This window comes from Lithobates pipiens, unplaced genomic scaffold (genome assembly GCF_037356315.1).
Source record: "Lithobates pipiens isolate NorthernLeopardFrog02 unplaced genomic scaffold, aLitPip1_a1.2 Scaffold_3, whole genome shotgun sequence".
Lineage (NCBI taxonomy): Eukaryota > Metazoa > Chordata > Amphibia > Anura > Ranidae > Lithobates > Lithobates pipiens.
The window spans coordinates 250,126,453-250,141,928 of record NW_027507790.1 but is presented as its reverse complement, the minus strand read 5'-3'; the positions used below and the strand labels follow the sequence as shown (position 1 = coordinate 250,141,928).

The 15,476-nt window shown below is 48.0% G+C and overlaps 1 protein-coding gene across 1 annotated transcript in view; it reads right to left on the bottom strand.

The window, feature by feature from the left end:
* Positions 1-9,641: 9,641 nt before the first annotated feature.
* LOC143940029 (acyl-coenzyme A amino acid N-acyltransferase 1-like) overlaps positions 9,642-15,476 on the bottom strand; it is a 28,964-nt gene continuing 23,129 nt past the window's right edge. Inside the window, exon 4 of the mRNA XM_077461081.1 lies at positions 9,642-10,243. Coding sequence (XP_077317207.1) covers positions 9,647-10,243 — 597 coding nt within the window. The 3' untranslated portion in view covers positions 9,642-9,646. The remainder of the gene's footprint in view (positions 10,244-15,476) is intronic.

The window sequence follows — 15,476 nt, the reverse complement described above, 5'->3', positions numbered from 1 at the left end:
TGCATTTCCGTCACAGCGGTTTCTGCGCTGCATTTCCATCACAGCGTTTCTTGCGCTGCATTTCCGTCACAGCGTTTCTTGCGCTGCATTTCCGTCACAGCGTTTCTTGCGCTGCATTTCCGTCACAGCGTTTTTTGCGCAGCATCTCCTGTCAGCGGTCTGTCCGGCATTATTGTCATAGCGTTCCTGCCTGGATGCCAGCGTTCTGCCCCGGGATTTCTGTTGTAGCTTTCTGCCCCGGGATTTCTGTTGTAGCTTTCTGCCCCGGGATTTCTGTCTCCTCACCCGCCTGAGCTCCACGTGGCGGGTCTCCCCACCCGCCTGAGCTTCATGTGGCGGGTCTTCCCCCCCGCCTTAGCTCCACGTGTCATTTCTGTCTCAGCGTTTCTGTCTCAGCGTTCTGTGCTGCTTTTCCGTCACAGCGCTCTGCGCTGCTTTTCCGTCACAGCGTTCTGCGCCTTTCCGTCACAGCGTTTCTGCGCTGCGTTTCCGTCACAGCGTTTCTGCGCTGCGTTTCCGTCACAGCGTTTCTGCGCTGCGTTTCCGTCACAGCGTTTCTGCGCTGCGTTTCCGTTACAGCGTTTCTGCGCTGCATTTCCGTCACAGCGTTCTGCGCTGCATTTCCGTCACAGCGTTCTGCGCAGCATCTCCTGTCAGTGGTCTGTCCGGCATTATTGTCATAGCGTTCCTGCCTGGATGCCTGATAGCGTTCTGCCCCGGGATTTCTGTCGTAGCGTTCTGCCCCGGGATTTCTGTCGTAGCTTTCTGCCCCGGGATTTCTGTCGTAGCTTTCTGCCCCAGGATTTCTGTCGTAGCGTTCTGCCCTTGGACTTCTGTCTGCCCCTGGACTGCTGTGGCGTTCTGAACCAGGATTTCTGTCATGGCATTCTGAACCAGGATTTCTGTCATGGCGTTCTGAACCAGGATTTCTGTCATGGCGTTCTGAACCAGGATTTCTGTCGTGGCGTTCTGAACCAGGATTTCTGTCTTTGCATTCAGTCTCAGCGTGTTTTTTGGCTTTTTGCATTTCTGGCCAGGATTCTGCTGTTGCGTCGCTGTCGCAGTTTTTCTGTTATAGCATTTCTGGCCCAGGTTTTCTGGCTTTTCATTTATGCCTCAGCGTTTCAGTCTTGGTTGTTGCTGTCATTGCGTTTTGCCTCCATTTCTGTCACCTTGTTTCTTCTTCAGCATGGAGTTTCAGTGTTTTCTGTCATGGTGTTTTTTCATCATGGCATGTTGCGTTTTCTGTCTTAGCGTTTTCTGTCTTAGCGTTTTCTGTCTCAGCGTTTTCTGTCTCAGCGTTTTCTGTCTCAGCGTTTTCTGTCTCAGCGTTTTCTGTTTGTGTTGCTGCCAGCATGCCTGTCTTGGTATTTCAGACTTGGTGTTCAGTCTCAGAGTTTCTCAGAGGGGCATTGTCCACTCATGGCATACTCTGGTAGTCGTTCATCCTTGTTGATTGTCATGTCTCATCGTGTCTGTGTCATGTTTGTACCTGGGTCAGGTAGCTAGGGCTCACACGTCAGGATCTGTCACGTCTATAGATCCATACGGGCTGAGGTTTTCGTTTGTTAATTGATTGTTGTCCTCAATCTTCTCGCCCGTATACCATACGTCATACGTTGCATGTTCATTCACCACATCTATACGACTACCCACCACGGTCCGTGGGTACACTAGCCCTGAGTTTTCAGTTAATTACCTGCCTCTGCACTGCAGGTTACTCGGGCTCACTTACCATTTTACATGTTGGGTGGGGGGGGGGGGGGGGTTCTTTTCACGCACAGTGGTCTTGACTTTTCTGCTCATGTTTCATTCTTAGTTAGGCAGGGGGTATTTTTGTTCTCATTGTCTGGTTGTCTGTCATTTCTCTAGTATTGTGTTTCAGGTTGGGCCGTCTTGGCATTCATACCGATAGCATCCATGCTTGCTATCACTTCCTTCAGCCCGGCCGTTGTTAGGGGCTAGTGGATTGGTGCTGATGTCATTTCACCACGGGGCTCACCCTTGGATCAGAAGCAGTCGAAAACATTTTCCTTCAGTTGATGTCCTGTTGTGTTGAAGCCCTGGTTACTGCCCAGGGACGTTTAGTCTCTCTCAGGGTGTTTGTTAAGCCACGTCCACGTGACGGTCCTTGGGGGGTAGGTTGGGCAGACGTCACAATGGTTTTGGATTCCACTCTTGGCTCTGATCTTGTTTGAACTTATTGCCTGGAGTCCCACTTAGGGACATCAGTCCAGTCATCTTTTCCGATCCCCAGCTTGTTCCAAATAGGGGGGGCTCGGGTATGTCAGTTGCATGCCATGGGGACTGTTTCCCTGAGAGGGGGTTTGGCCCTCCTTGGTTCAGGGTTCTGTCCCAGCTGTTGGGTTCAGGCTGTAGCATGACCCGATCTTATCCGGTGGGACCTGGGTCCTGCGCCCGGTATGGTTTTTCCAGGTTGACAGTATTATTGCCATGGGCATGGGCCTTGTCCACTTACTCCGTCACATCCATCAGGTTTCTAGCTTTTAGCACTCCTGTTAGTGGTCTTTTTGCCACTCACCCTCTTGGGGGGGGTATGTCAATGGGCTATTTCACTGGTGTTCATTGGGGTATTTTGCGATCTTTTGCAGGGGGTTCCTCGGGCCAGATCTTGTTCCTTTCCCCTCTCGTATCCTCTCATTTCACAAGCAGTTCATTCTCGGGTCTGGGTGTCGCGGGCATCCGGCTCAATTCAATCTTTCAGGGGATGTTCAGTTGGGTTTAGGGTAGTGTCACAGGTTCGATAGGGGGTTCCGTCTCATCGCCAAGTCAGGAGTCATTGTGATCTTTTGCCATGGCAAACGCTTTCCAGTTACTTACTGGATGCGTACTGCTGCCGTCCGGGAGCACACCTTTATCCTTGATGGTTCATTACCTTCCCTTCTTCACCTAAATTTTGTGTCTTTTTGCCCTCTTCTCAGGCATACTGACCAGCTAGGCCAAGGCACACCTCAGGCCTTGGTTCTTAGGAGTATCGCATTTCCCGCTTGAAGACTCTGACTACAAATACACACTACACTGACCACTATACTATACTGTCCACTACACTGACCACTATACTGTCCACTACACTACACTGACCACTATACTATACTGTCCACTACACTACACTGACCATTATACTATACTGTCCACTACACTGATCACTATACTGTCCACTACAGTGACCACTATACTGTCCATCATACTATACTGTCCACTACACTGACCACTACAGTACACTGCCCACTATATTATACTTTCCACTACACTGACCTCTATATTGTCCTCTACACTACACTGACCACTATACTATACTGTCAACTACACTAACCACTATACTGTCCACTACACTACACGAACAGTATACTGTCAACTACACTACACTGACCACTATACTATACTGTCCACTACACTACACTGACCATTATACTATACTGTCCACTACACTGACCACTATACTGTACACTACAGTGACCACTATACTGTCCATCATACTATACTGTCCACTAAAATGACCACTACAGTACACTGCCCACTATATTATACTGTCCACTACACTGACCTCTATATTGTCCTCTACATTACACTGACCACTATACTATACTGTCAACTACACTAACCACTATACTGTCCACTACACTACATGAACAGTATACTGTCAACTACACTACACTGACCACTATACTATACTGTCCACTACACTACACGAACACTATACTATCAACTACACTACACTGACCACTATACTGTACACTACACTACACTGACCACTATACTATACTGTCCACTACAATGACAATTATACTGTCCTTTACACTACACTGACCACTATATTATACTGTCCACTACACTACACTATCCAATATACTGACCACTACACTACACTACACGGACCACTATACTGACCACTATACTGTCCACTACACTACACTGTCCACTATACTGACTACTACACTACACTGACCACTATACTATACTGTCCACTACACTACAGTGACCACTATACTATACTGTCCATTATACTGACCACAATACTGTCCTGCCTACAGTCTTCCTATACTGACACTAGCTATACGGTGACTCCCCCCCCCCCTCAGTCCGTGTCCATCCATGCCTCACATTCTTTTCCTGCATCGGTCCAGACTCCGGAGGATAGAAGGAGGAGGAGAAGACAGCAGCCCTGGTGGCTCACACTTTCCAGTGCTTGTCTCCCCCGCACTCCGGCCGCCATGTTCAGTGTTTCCCAACTGTGATTTTGCACATGAGGGTCATGTGCAGAGGCGGGACTTCGGGAGCAACTGTGATCACAGACAGACCAGCCCCACGCCGCACATGACCCCCATACAACCAATCACCGGGCGCTGGACACTGAACATGGCGGTTGGAGCGCGGGGGACACAGGAAATTAAAATTAGGAGGAGGCAGCCAGTACTGACACTACTGGCATGAAATTGCGCCCCCCTAAATGTCGCACCCATGGCCACGGCACCCCCCACGCTATGCCACTGTCTGGTATCAGAAACACCTAAGGCCCAATTTTCCCCAGAGTGTATAGGGCAGGCTGTATAGTATATACAGGCGGTCCTCTATTTTCAAAAATCCGACTTACAAACAACTCCTACTTAAAAAAGGAGGGAGACAACAGGAAGTGAGAGGACATTTACCCCTAGGAAGGGAAATTCTCTCCTGTAAGAGTTAAATATGGGAAAAAGGTGTCTCCTCCACTGATTTATCACTAATCCTTGTTTCCCTTAAAACCCCCAAATTTTCAAAACCCATTTGCCATTGGGACAGAAAGTGAGGTGAAATCTTCTAAACAGGGGCACAGGCAGCAAAACAAATGTTACAGAGGTAATAACCCTTCCTCTTTGTTTTCCAAAACTAGATTTTTTGGCTGGAGCTACATGTACCTGTTTCAAATTACAAACAGATTCTACATAAGAACAAACCTACAGTCCCTGTCTTGTTTGCACTGCCTGTACACTGTTGTTCAGAGTAAATAGGGCCTGGGGGCCCAACGTCTTTTCTAAGCACGGGAAACGCCATCCACTTTACAGGCATACTATAGACACACCCCAGGTACAATATTTAAAGGAATATTTCACTTTTATTTTTTCACTCTAAGCATCATTAAAATCACTGCTCCCGAAAAAACGTTAGTTTTTAAAACTTTTTTTTCCATTGATACATGTCCCCTGGGGCATCCCCCGGGCTCCCAAACCCTTTTTTAAGACAACAACTTGCATATTATCCTTTAAAATTTGCACTTTTGATTTTTGTGGCTTTAATGTAATGTCTAGTCACGGCAATATGGATGAAAATCAGTGAGACAAACGGCATGGGTACCTCCTTCAGTCCATTAGGTAAAGCTTTAGGTGCACACTGTGCAAAGGACACTAAAACAAAATACTGCAGCTCCCTGCCTGTATTTGTATGAGTACACCGGCAATTGTATTCAGGTAAAGCTTTAGGTGCACACTGTGCAAAGAACACTAAAACAAAATACTGCAGTTCCCTGCCTGTATTTGTATGAAAACATTGGCAATTGTATTCAGGTAAAGCTTTAGGTGCACACTGTGCAAAGGACACTAAAACAAAATACTGAAGCTCCCTGCCTGTATTTGTATGAAAACATTGGCAATTGTATTCAGGTAAAGCTTTAGGTGCACACTGTGCAAAGGACACTAAAACAAAATACTGCACACTGTGCAAAGGACACAGTACACTAAGTGAAAATACTGCAGCTTCCTGCCTGTCAGTATATTATGAAGAGAATAACAGGAACGGATCTAGCTAAACTGAATACAGTGTATAAATATATATACCGTATATACTCGAGTATAAGCCGAGATTTTCAGCCTCTTTTTTGAGGCTGAAAGTGCCCCCCTCGGCTTATACTCGAGTAATCGCCGTCTGCCTGCCCGATCAGCGTGTCGAGCAGACAGACGGCGGACATTCTACTATTCAAAAGCCGCGCCTCCGTCTGTGATAGGCGGAACACTCAATTTCCCAGCAGTCAGTGTTCCGCCTATCACGGACATCCGCTCATCCTCATACTACGGACGAGGATGAGAGGATGTCCGTGATAGGCGGAACACAGACTGCTGGGAAATTGAGTGTTCCGCCTATCACAGACGGAGGCGCGGCTTTTGAACAGAGGAATGGCCGCCGAGGCGCCGACGAAGAGCGGCGATCCTGGCATGGCAGAAGGATGGAGGCTCGGGACGGGACGTTGGCACGGGACGATGGAGGCATGGGACGACGGAGGCACGGGACGACGGAGGCACGGGACGGAGGCACGGGACGGAGGCACGGGACGACGGAGGCACGGGACGACGGAGGCTCGGGACACAGGTAGGCTGGACACACAAGGCTGCACGGACACACACAGGGATGGATGGACACACACACAGGGATGGATGGACACACACACAGGGATGGATGGACACACACACACAGGGATGGATGGACACACACACAGGGATGGATGGATGGATGGATGGATGGACACACACACACAGGGATGGATGGACACACACACAGGGATGGATGGATGGACACACACACAGGGATGGATGGATGGACACACACACAGGGATGGATGGATGGACACACACACAGGGATGGATGGATGGACACACACACAGGGATGGATGGACGGACACACACACAGGGATGGACGGACACACACACAGGGATGGACGGACACACACACAGGGATGGACGGACACACAGGGATGGACAGGCATGTCTTACCCTCGGCTTATACACGAGTCAATAAGTTTCCCAGTTTTTTGGGGGTAAATTGGGGGCCTCGGCTTATATTCGGGTCGGCCTATACTCGAGTATATACGGTAGATACAACACACCTGGGATGCATATATATCCTCTACATACTGTAACTGAAGCTAAGTGACTAGCCTGCCTACTCTATATGATTAAAATGAAATGACAATCTCTATCTCTCTCTGTATGTCTTTAACCACCGCTGCAACACACTACACAAGGTCGCCACGCAGGCAGCCTTATATAGTGTGGGGCGTGTACTAAACCCCCTGAGACATAATTGCCCAAAGCCACCCTGGCTTTGGCCAATTATGGCTCTCCGTTTTTTCTGCGCTGTGATCACAGTGCATGCTTGGCCAATAAGCAGCCAGCAATGCACTGCGATGCCGCAGTGAATTATGGGCCGTGACACGCCACTCAAGTTTGCCACGAACGGCCGATAAAGTTCGGAATTCGCCTAACGGCCGACAGATGATGTTCGAGTCAAACATGGGTTCGACTTGAACTCGAAGCTTATTCCTAATCACCACACATGCCAGGGAGAGATCAATAATTCAAGGCCCATTATTCACGGTAAACTCGAAACCAGTGGTTCTCAACCTCAGTCCTCAAGTAACCCCAACTGGCCATGTTTTGAGCTTTTCCTTTACTTTGCACAGCTGCTTTAAATCAATATCAATAAAATAGTATTGACAAGAGCTATTTTATCTAAGGGAAGTTCCCAAAACATGGCCCATTGGGGGTACTTGAGGACTGAGGTTGAGAATCACTGCTCTAAACTGATGGGGCTGTTAAAGTATTGCCTATGAAAAACTTAGGATACTCAGGTTTGCGGGCATTTCACAGGCACATGCAGTTTTAAGGTTTGACATGTTGGGTATGTATTAACTCGGCAAAGGCCTCCCCCCCACCCCAAAGCATCCCCCCCATGTTGAGGGCATGTGACCTGGTATGGTTCAGGAGGGGGGTGCTCGCCCACCTCCCCCCTTTCTTGGCCTGCCAGGCTGCATGCTCAGATAAGGGTCTGGTATATATTGGGGTGGGGGGAGGCGTGCCTTTTTTTATTTTGGTGTGAGGTTCCCCTTAAAATCTATACCAGACCCAAAAGTATCTGGCTTCCCGGCTCGCTGCTTAACAACCAGCTATTCACAGATTAACCACTTCAGATCCGCGCTATTGCCAAATGACGGCATTAGCGCGGACCTACATTTCCGGGACGTAGTCCCGGTTACGAGCGGCCTGCGCGCCCCCTGAGGGGCGCGCGCGGCGCGCTCTGTGATCGGCGAGTCCGTGAGACTCACCTGATCACCGATCCGTGTAAGGGGTCGATCCCGACCCCTTATCACGTGATCAGCTGTCAGCCAATGACAGCTGATCATGTGATAGAACGGAGCCGGTAATCGGCTATTATTCCTCCTCGCGCTGACAGCGCGAGGAGAGAAAAAAAAAGCCGATCACCGGCGGCCGTGATCGGGACATCAGTCCCGATCACGGCCATCAATACAAGGGACCACCTGCCACCTGCCTGTGCCCACCTGCCTCCCGCAGTGCCATCCTGAAGTAAAATAAAAGAAAAAGTAAGTGCCCCCCGTCAGTGCCCCCTGTCAGTGCCCATAGTGCCCACAGTGCCACCCACAGTGCCACCCACAGTGCCACCCCACAGTGCCACCCACAGTGCCACCCAATCTGCCTCAAAGGTGCTGCACCCCAGTGCCGCCCATCAGTGCCCAGCAGTGCCGCCCATCAGTGCCCAGCAGTGCCGCCCATCAGTGCCCAGCAGTGCCACCTATCAGAGCCACCTATCAGTGCCACCTATCAGTGCCCATCAGTCCCATCTATCTGTGGTACCTATCAGTGCCCATCCGTGCCACCCATCCGTGCCACTTATCCGTGCCACCCATCCGTGCCATCTTATCTGTGCCCATCTTTGCCCATCAGTGCCGCCTTATCTGTGCCCATCGGTGCCGCCTTATCTGTGCCTATTAGTGCCGCCTTAACTATGCCTATCAGTGCCCACCAGTGCAGCCTATCAGTGCCCACCAATGCAGCCCATCAGTGCCCACCAATGCAGCCCATCAGTGCCCACCAATGCAGCCTATCAGTGCCGCCTAATCAGCGCACTTCAATGAAGGAGAAAAATGACCCGTTTGCAAAATTTTATAACAAACTATTAAAACATGATTTTTTTTTTTTTTTTTGCATCTTTTTTTGTTTGTTTAGCAAAAAATAAAACTCCGAGCTGTAACTAAATACCACCAAAAGAAAGCTCTATTTGTGGGAAAAAAATGATAAAAATTTCATTTGGGTACAGTGTTGTATGCCCGCGCAATTGTCACTCAAAGTGCATCAGCGCTGAAAGCTGAAAATTGGTCTGGGACTGAGGGGGGTTTAAGTGCCCAGTAAGCAAGTGGTTAAGGACACCGTCAGCCCTACTCCTTAACACTGCAGCTACTAAACATAGCTTGCACACTAGCCTAAATGCTGGCAAAAAAAACCGCTAAAACATTAGCATTTTTTATCTTACTTTTTACAGCAGTTTTTAGCTTTCTAGTGTACATGAGGTCTAATTGTTTTTTTGTATGTTAAAAATACATCAGTTTTTCACCTGTGAATGCCTTTAAGCTGCTTGCTCTTTGTTCCAAAGTACCATTTCCCCAAACTTATGGTTGGAAGGACACACACTAAAAACATCACCAATACCATTTGTTCATTAAGATACAAAGCATGCATGACCAGCATTATATTTCAGTTGGCCCAATGCCCCACAGCTGCCAATCACTCCCTGTTGAGGAAAGTATAAAAACATGCAACATTTTTCTTTTTCATTTTTTTATTTATTTTCTTGACCAGTCGTTTCTTACAATTTATTCTTCTTAGAACATGGAATATTTTTACGCAAGAAGTCCTGTATTATTGACCAGCTGATTTCCTGAGCCTGGCAGTGTGGGACAAGCTCTCCTCCCCACATTATCAGATTTGGTGATACAGTTACTCTTGATACATGACAGAAAGGAGAACATGGAGGCTCTAGGAGGTGTCCGGCTCCAGGATAACTCTCTATGTACACGTCCATCTTGCCCCACTTTTTTGCTCTGGCTGATGAAAATCTAGCAAAATGTAAGCTTTCACAGGCCTGATCATTTTCTCCCACCAGGAAGAGGATGGGACCTTTGGCCTTTTCCACTGGAAGTACGTTGGCATCGTTTCCTGGTTTTGTTGGGTCTTCGAATGTGGGAGATAAAATACAGGCTTCAGAGGGTGTTATAAGTGTCTTCTCTCTTTGGTATGGAGTTCCAGGCAGCACAAGGTCCCCGTAACTGAGGGTGCTGCCGCAAATTGCCACGGTTCCATTGATGCAGACTGTAGCAGCAATCTGTGGTATATAAGATGCCATGGCTAGAGCCATCTCAGCTCCTTTGCTCACACCTATGACTCCCAATCCACTTCCGGACACCTGAATGACATTTAGTGACAAAGGTTAACGTCTGTTAAAGCTTAACCAACAGCTAAATGCACATGAACTATACATATATGAGCTGTCCTATCTGCCAAAAGACTTCTGATTCTGTTCAGCTATTCTTCTGATTCAGCCAGGGGGGTGGCACCATTTTCTGTGATGAAGATAAAAGCAAAGTTTTTGCAGTGAATTGAATAAATCGGAGGATCGTGGGTGCAATGTCAGGTTCCTGCAAACTCTTCCTCTAGTTCCCTGCCGTACCAAGGTATGGTCTTTCAGTTGGAGAGCTGCAGGGAGTGTCAAAGGACTATGTGTGCGCTGATTACCATACTTGTATTTCACTGAGAACTACAAGTCCATCTGCTGCACTGGAACAAGGGACTTGCATACTTGCCAACTGTCCCTGATTTGCCAGGATAGTCACGCTTTTTAGTAAGCTGTCCTGCGATGACCCTGTCCATAGCAGCAACCATGTCTGCTCTAACTCCTAGCCGATACACCATCCCTCCACTCTGCCTCTCCTTGCATCTCTCCTGGCCCTGTCCAACATCTTACCCCCCCACCTCTTCACTGCCCCCCCAACTCTGATATCCCCTCCCCACCTCCCCAGCACCGATCCCCTTGTGGATCATCTGCTAACGACATCTCCTCCTCTCCCCTCTCGCCGCCTACAGCTGCTGCAGGGGAGCCACAGGAGCATCAAACACAGTAAATAAAAGCCCCCACTGCTGTTCAAACCTCCCTTCCTGTACTTGAGTCTCCAGCAGCACTGATCCTCTGCTTTGTGTTCCCCCCCCCCCCCGCTGTTGGCTGCATCCCCCCCCCCCCAACAGCTGGAGCGGGAGATTTTTGCAGTGTTTGGGATGGAGAGTGGGCAGGGGGCAGTTTAATAGCCCCTTCCTGAATGAACACATTAAGTGATCAGTACTGATCGCTACTATGTTCACTCCTCATTGAAGCATAGTAAACTGTGTCTACTATTTTTCCGTTTGTGAATGAATAGGAGCCTCTGTAGTACTTCTGCTGTAGAGAAAGGGACTAACGACTCTTTCTCTGTCTCAAAAAAGAGACATCGAGGGTATAAGATCCCTGATATCTCACCAAAGCCCCCTAACAGGGCTGTAAAAAAAGTGTAAAAATAACAAAAATTGTCAAGTAAATATATAAAAATAGTAATTATGTGAAATCTAGTTTACGCAAAAAGAAATATACCAGTTGGAAGCACATCCAGTGTGTATATTCAAAATGGGTCAATTGGTGCTGTGCTATCAACCTCAAGATAATAAACACAAAACGTTAAATAACATAATATATCAATAGTAAATTTATGCAAATAAATACACTTTAATACACTTTAAAACACAAGAAAGACGTGAAACCTTTCCACAATCCACAATTCATAGTGTAAAAAGTCCAGAATTCTCCAATAGGAAGTAATGTCAGGAAACTTCCATGTGACACCATCACCAGGAAACCCCCATGGGCGTAAGCTCAGCTCACATCAGGGCCCCAATCCCGGGGCAAGAGAAGCCTTGTATTGCCAAAGAATCAGCAGCTGTGGATAGTTGCTCCAGATTAACTAGTCATCTAAACAGCAACAACAATAAATCAGCAGTACTCCACTAAAAAAAGGGGCACACGTTGGCAAGACGGGAACATGTAGGGTGGAGCCTTCACAGACAGAGGACAGAGACAGTGAGACTCAAAGCAAATATCGGACCCTGCAATCCCTGCTTTAGTGCGCCTTGTTTTACCATTCAGATAACTGAGGGGAGGTGGCTGAGTATTTAAGACTGGGCTTATCAAGGATCTGTCCCGGTGTTCTGGCAGATAATGTCCTGCCATCATATAGTGTCCGCCCCGTACTGCGCATGCGCAGTACGGGGCAGAAGAAACTTCGGAAAATCTCCGAAGATGAACGGCGCCTGCGCCATGAGTGGAGGTGGTAGCCCCACCATCCAAGCGGGCATAGGGTTGTGAAAATTAGAGGGCCCCTCGCGGGCAAGCTTTGCTCGCCACTCTTCGGGCTCGGCCTCGCTGCGCTCGCCACGCTTCGGGCTCGACCTCGCTGCGCTTGGCTCTTTTATATTCCTACTCTATGTCCACTTGGATGGTGGGGATAGAACCTGGACTCACGGCGCAGGTGCCGTTCATCCTCAGCTATTTTCGGAATCTGTGTGTGCTGTGTACTGTTCATGCGCAGTACACAGCGGACACTATCCGGTGGGGGACCATATATGATAGGACACCGGCAAGCTCCCTGTGCAACTCTGCATGTGGAGAAAACAGCTTCTGTTCCATAGACTACTGCCCCACTGTAATTTGCCCTCCTGACCTCCCAGTGCTGTGCCCTTTTGCCCCACTGTAATTTGCCCTCCTAAACCCAGTACATGGTTCCTGGGGATCCCCTGTAATTTGCTCTCCTGACCCATAGTACTGTGTCCTGCTGCCTCCCCTATACTTTGTCATCCTCAGCCCCTGTGCTGTCCCCTGGTGCCCCCCCCCGTACATTGCCCTCTTGACCACCCTGTGCAGTGCCCTGGTGCCCCCCTGAACAAGACCTTCCTGGCTGTGTTTCTGTTCCTTATGTAGCACTGACCCCCGAAGGAGCTGCTGGTTTTATTGGGCTTACCGTTACCTTCTTGACCTTGCCTCCGTCTAGGGGTTCCCATGGTAGATGGCCCAAAGAAATGCTGAAACTGACACTGGATCTTCTTTTGGGTTATTTATTTAGAAGATAACACAATCTCTTATATGGAGGGTAGAGGGTTAGGAGAAAAGCTCAGGTACTTTTGAACTACAAAAATAGAAAGTCTCTTATAGAAGAAATCCAGAGAATTATCGTTACACAGCTGGATTATCACACTCTCCGGATAGACCTCCTCTCACTAGGCCTAGCAGCCGGTAGGGTGTTAAGTAAAGCAAAGTCTCTGCCACAGACTTGGATACGAATTACTTGAGCATAACTGAGGGTCATAGACAAATTTAGAGAACTATCATACGGTACCAGTATCTTTTCACCGGTCCGGCGATATCGTAAGTCCATGAAGTGTCCTTCAACTGAGCCTCCAGGACCCTTCAGAGAAACCAGCCTTGTGCATGGCTTCCTCCCCAAGAGTCCTCCCCTGGATGCTTCTCCTGTTGCTGGCCCTCTCCTTAGATGAGACGGCACCGGACCAGCTTTGAATCCTCAGGTCTTGACATCCATTCAGGCCTGTCCCTGCAGTTACTTCGCCTCAGGCTATCTAGCCCCAAGACTTGGAATTGCATGGATCTGCACCCCAGGCCAGGAGGGCCATGGAGGCTTGTCAAGAGAACCCGGACCAAACAGAAAGAAAATATCTTCTGGACAGGAACCCTGAAGCACGTGATCTCAGTACCTTAAATAACACCTCCCAGAGTGCACAGTGCAAAACACTCCCACTGGGCTGATTCGGAGAAAAGAATGGCACTCAACATGCCCAGCTAAACTGCGTTCTCATACTTGCCGGCAGTGACAGCGACACCCGTAGCCAAGGAGAACTCAATCCAATCAAGCCAGACTGGTACTGAAACCCTAATTTAGCAAAATTAGCCCTAAAACCCAATTGTGGTTTTAGGAATATTAATTTTCAAAACATATAGCATATGCTCGTCAGGAGCCAGCACTACACTTATATGAAGAATGTTCCTATATATACAGTATTTCAAAAAATAACTGTTACATACAGTATATAAAGCACTGCATAAATTGGCGGCACTATGCCTTATACAGTATCGCACACAAGTGAATACACCCCTCACATTTTTGTAAATATTTTATTATATCTTTTCATGTGACAACACATCAGAACTGATCAGTGTGTTTCTCCTCCTTCGCTGTCCAGTTAGCAGGTTGTGGGCTGGGAGGTGACACCACTGTATTCCTTAAAGGCTAACTCCATCTGTTGCACCATGTTACATGTTACACCCTTATTTAGGCTCCATCCATAGAGACATGGCATTCAGTCACAAAGATCTATGAATGAATTACAAGTCCATAGCTGCCAACATTTCAAAAAAGTTTCCAGGGACATCTTTTTTGCCCTGTGTCGAGCAAGACCTTGTAAGGTGGAGAATGTACTTTAATTTGGGGTTGGGCATTAATTTACGGCAAAGTGGGCATTGTTCTACATGATGCATATTGTTAACCCGTTTTTTTTTTTGTTTTTTTTTTATGGGCTTATACAGTATCTCACAAAAATGAGTACACCCCTTACATTATTGTAAATATTTTATTATATCTTTTCATGTGACAACACTGAAGAAATGACACTTTACTACAATGTAAAGTAGTGAGTGTACAGCTTGTATAACAGTGTGAAGTTGCTGTCCCCTCAAAATAACTCAGAGTCATTAATGTCTAAACCAATGGCAACAAAAGTGAGTACACCCCTAAGTGAAAATGTCCAAATTGGGCCCAAAGTGTCAGTATTTTGTGTGGTCACCATTATTTTCCAGCACTGTTTTAATGCTCTTGGGCATGGAGTTCACCAGAGATTCACAGGTTGCCACTGGAGTCCTCTTCACTCCTCCATGGCAACATCGATCTTGTGTGGGCTCCATCGGACCTTTTGCTTGTCAAAAATCCGGCGGACTTTAGAAATAGAACATGTTTTACATTTTTCCCCCGGAACTCTGCCGGACTGAGAAATCCGTTTGTGTGTATGCTAGTCCGACGGACAAAAACCGACGCTAGGGCAGCTATTGGCTACTGGCTATGAACATCCTTATTCTAGTCCAGTCGTACGTCATCACGTTCGTCGGACTTTGGTGTGATTGTGTGTGGCCAAGTCTGTTCATTTGGAAAGTCCGTCGGAACTCCGCCGAAAGTCCGTCGGAAAGACCGCCAAACCTAGTCCCTCGAAAAGTCTGGTCGTGTGTACGCGGCATTAGAGACCTTGCGCTCCTCCACCTTCTGTTTGAGGATGCCCCACAGATGCTCACTAGGGTTTAGGTCTGGAGATGTGCTTAGCCAGTCCATCACCTTTACCCTCATCTTCTTTAGCAAGGCAGTGGTCGTCTTGGAGGTGTGTTTGGGGTCCTTATGTTAGAATATTGCCCTGCGGACCAGTCTCCGAAGGGAGGGAATCATGCTCGGCTTCAGTATGTCACAGTACATGTTGGCATTAATGGTTCCTTCAATGAACTGTAGCTCCCCAGTGCCGGCAGCACTCATGCTGCCCCAAACCATGACACTCCCACCACCATG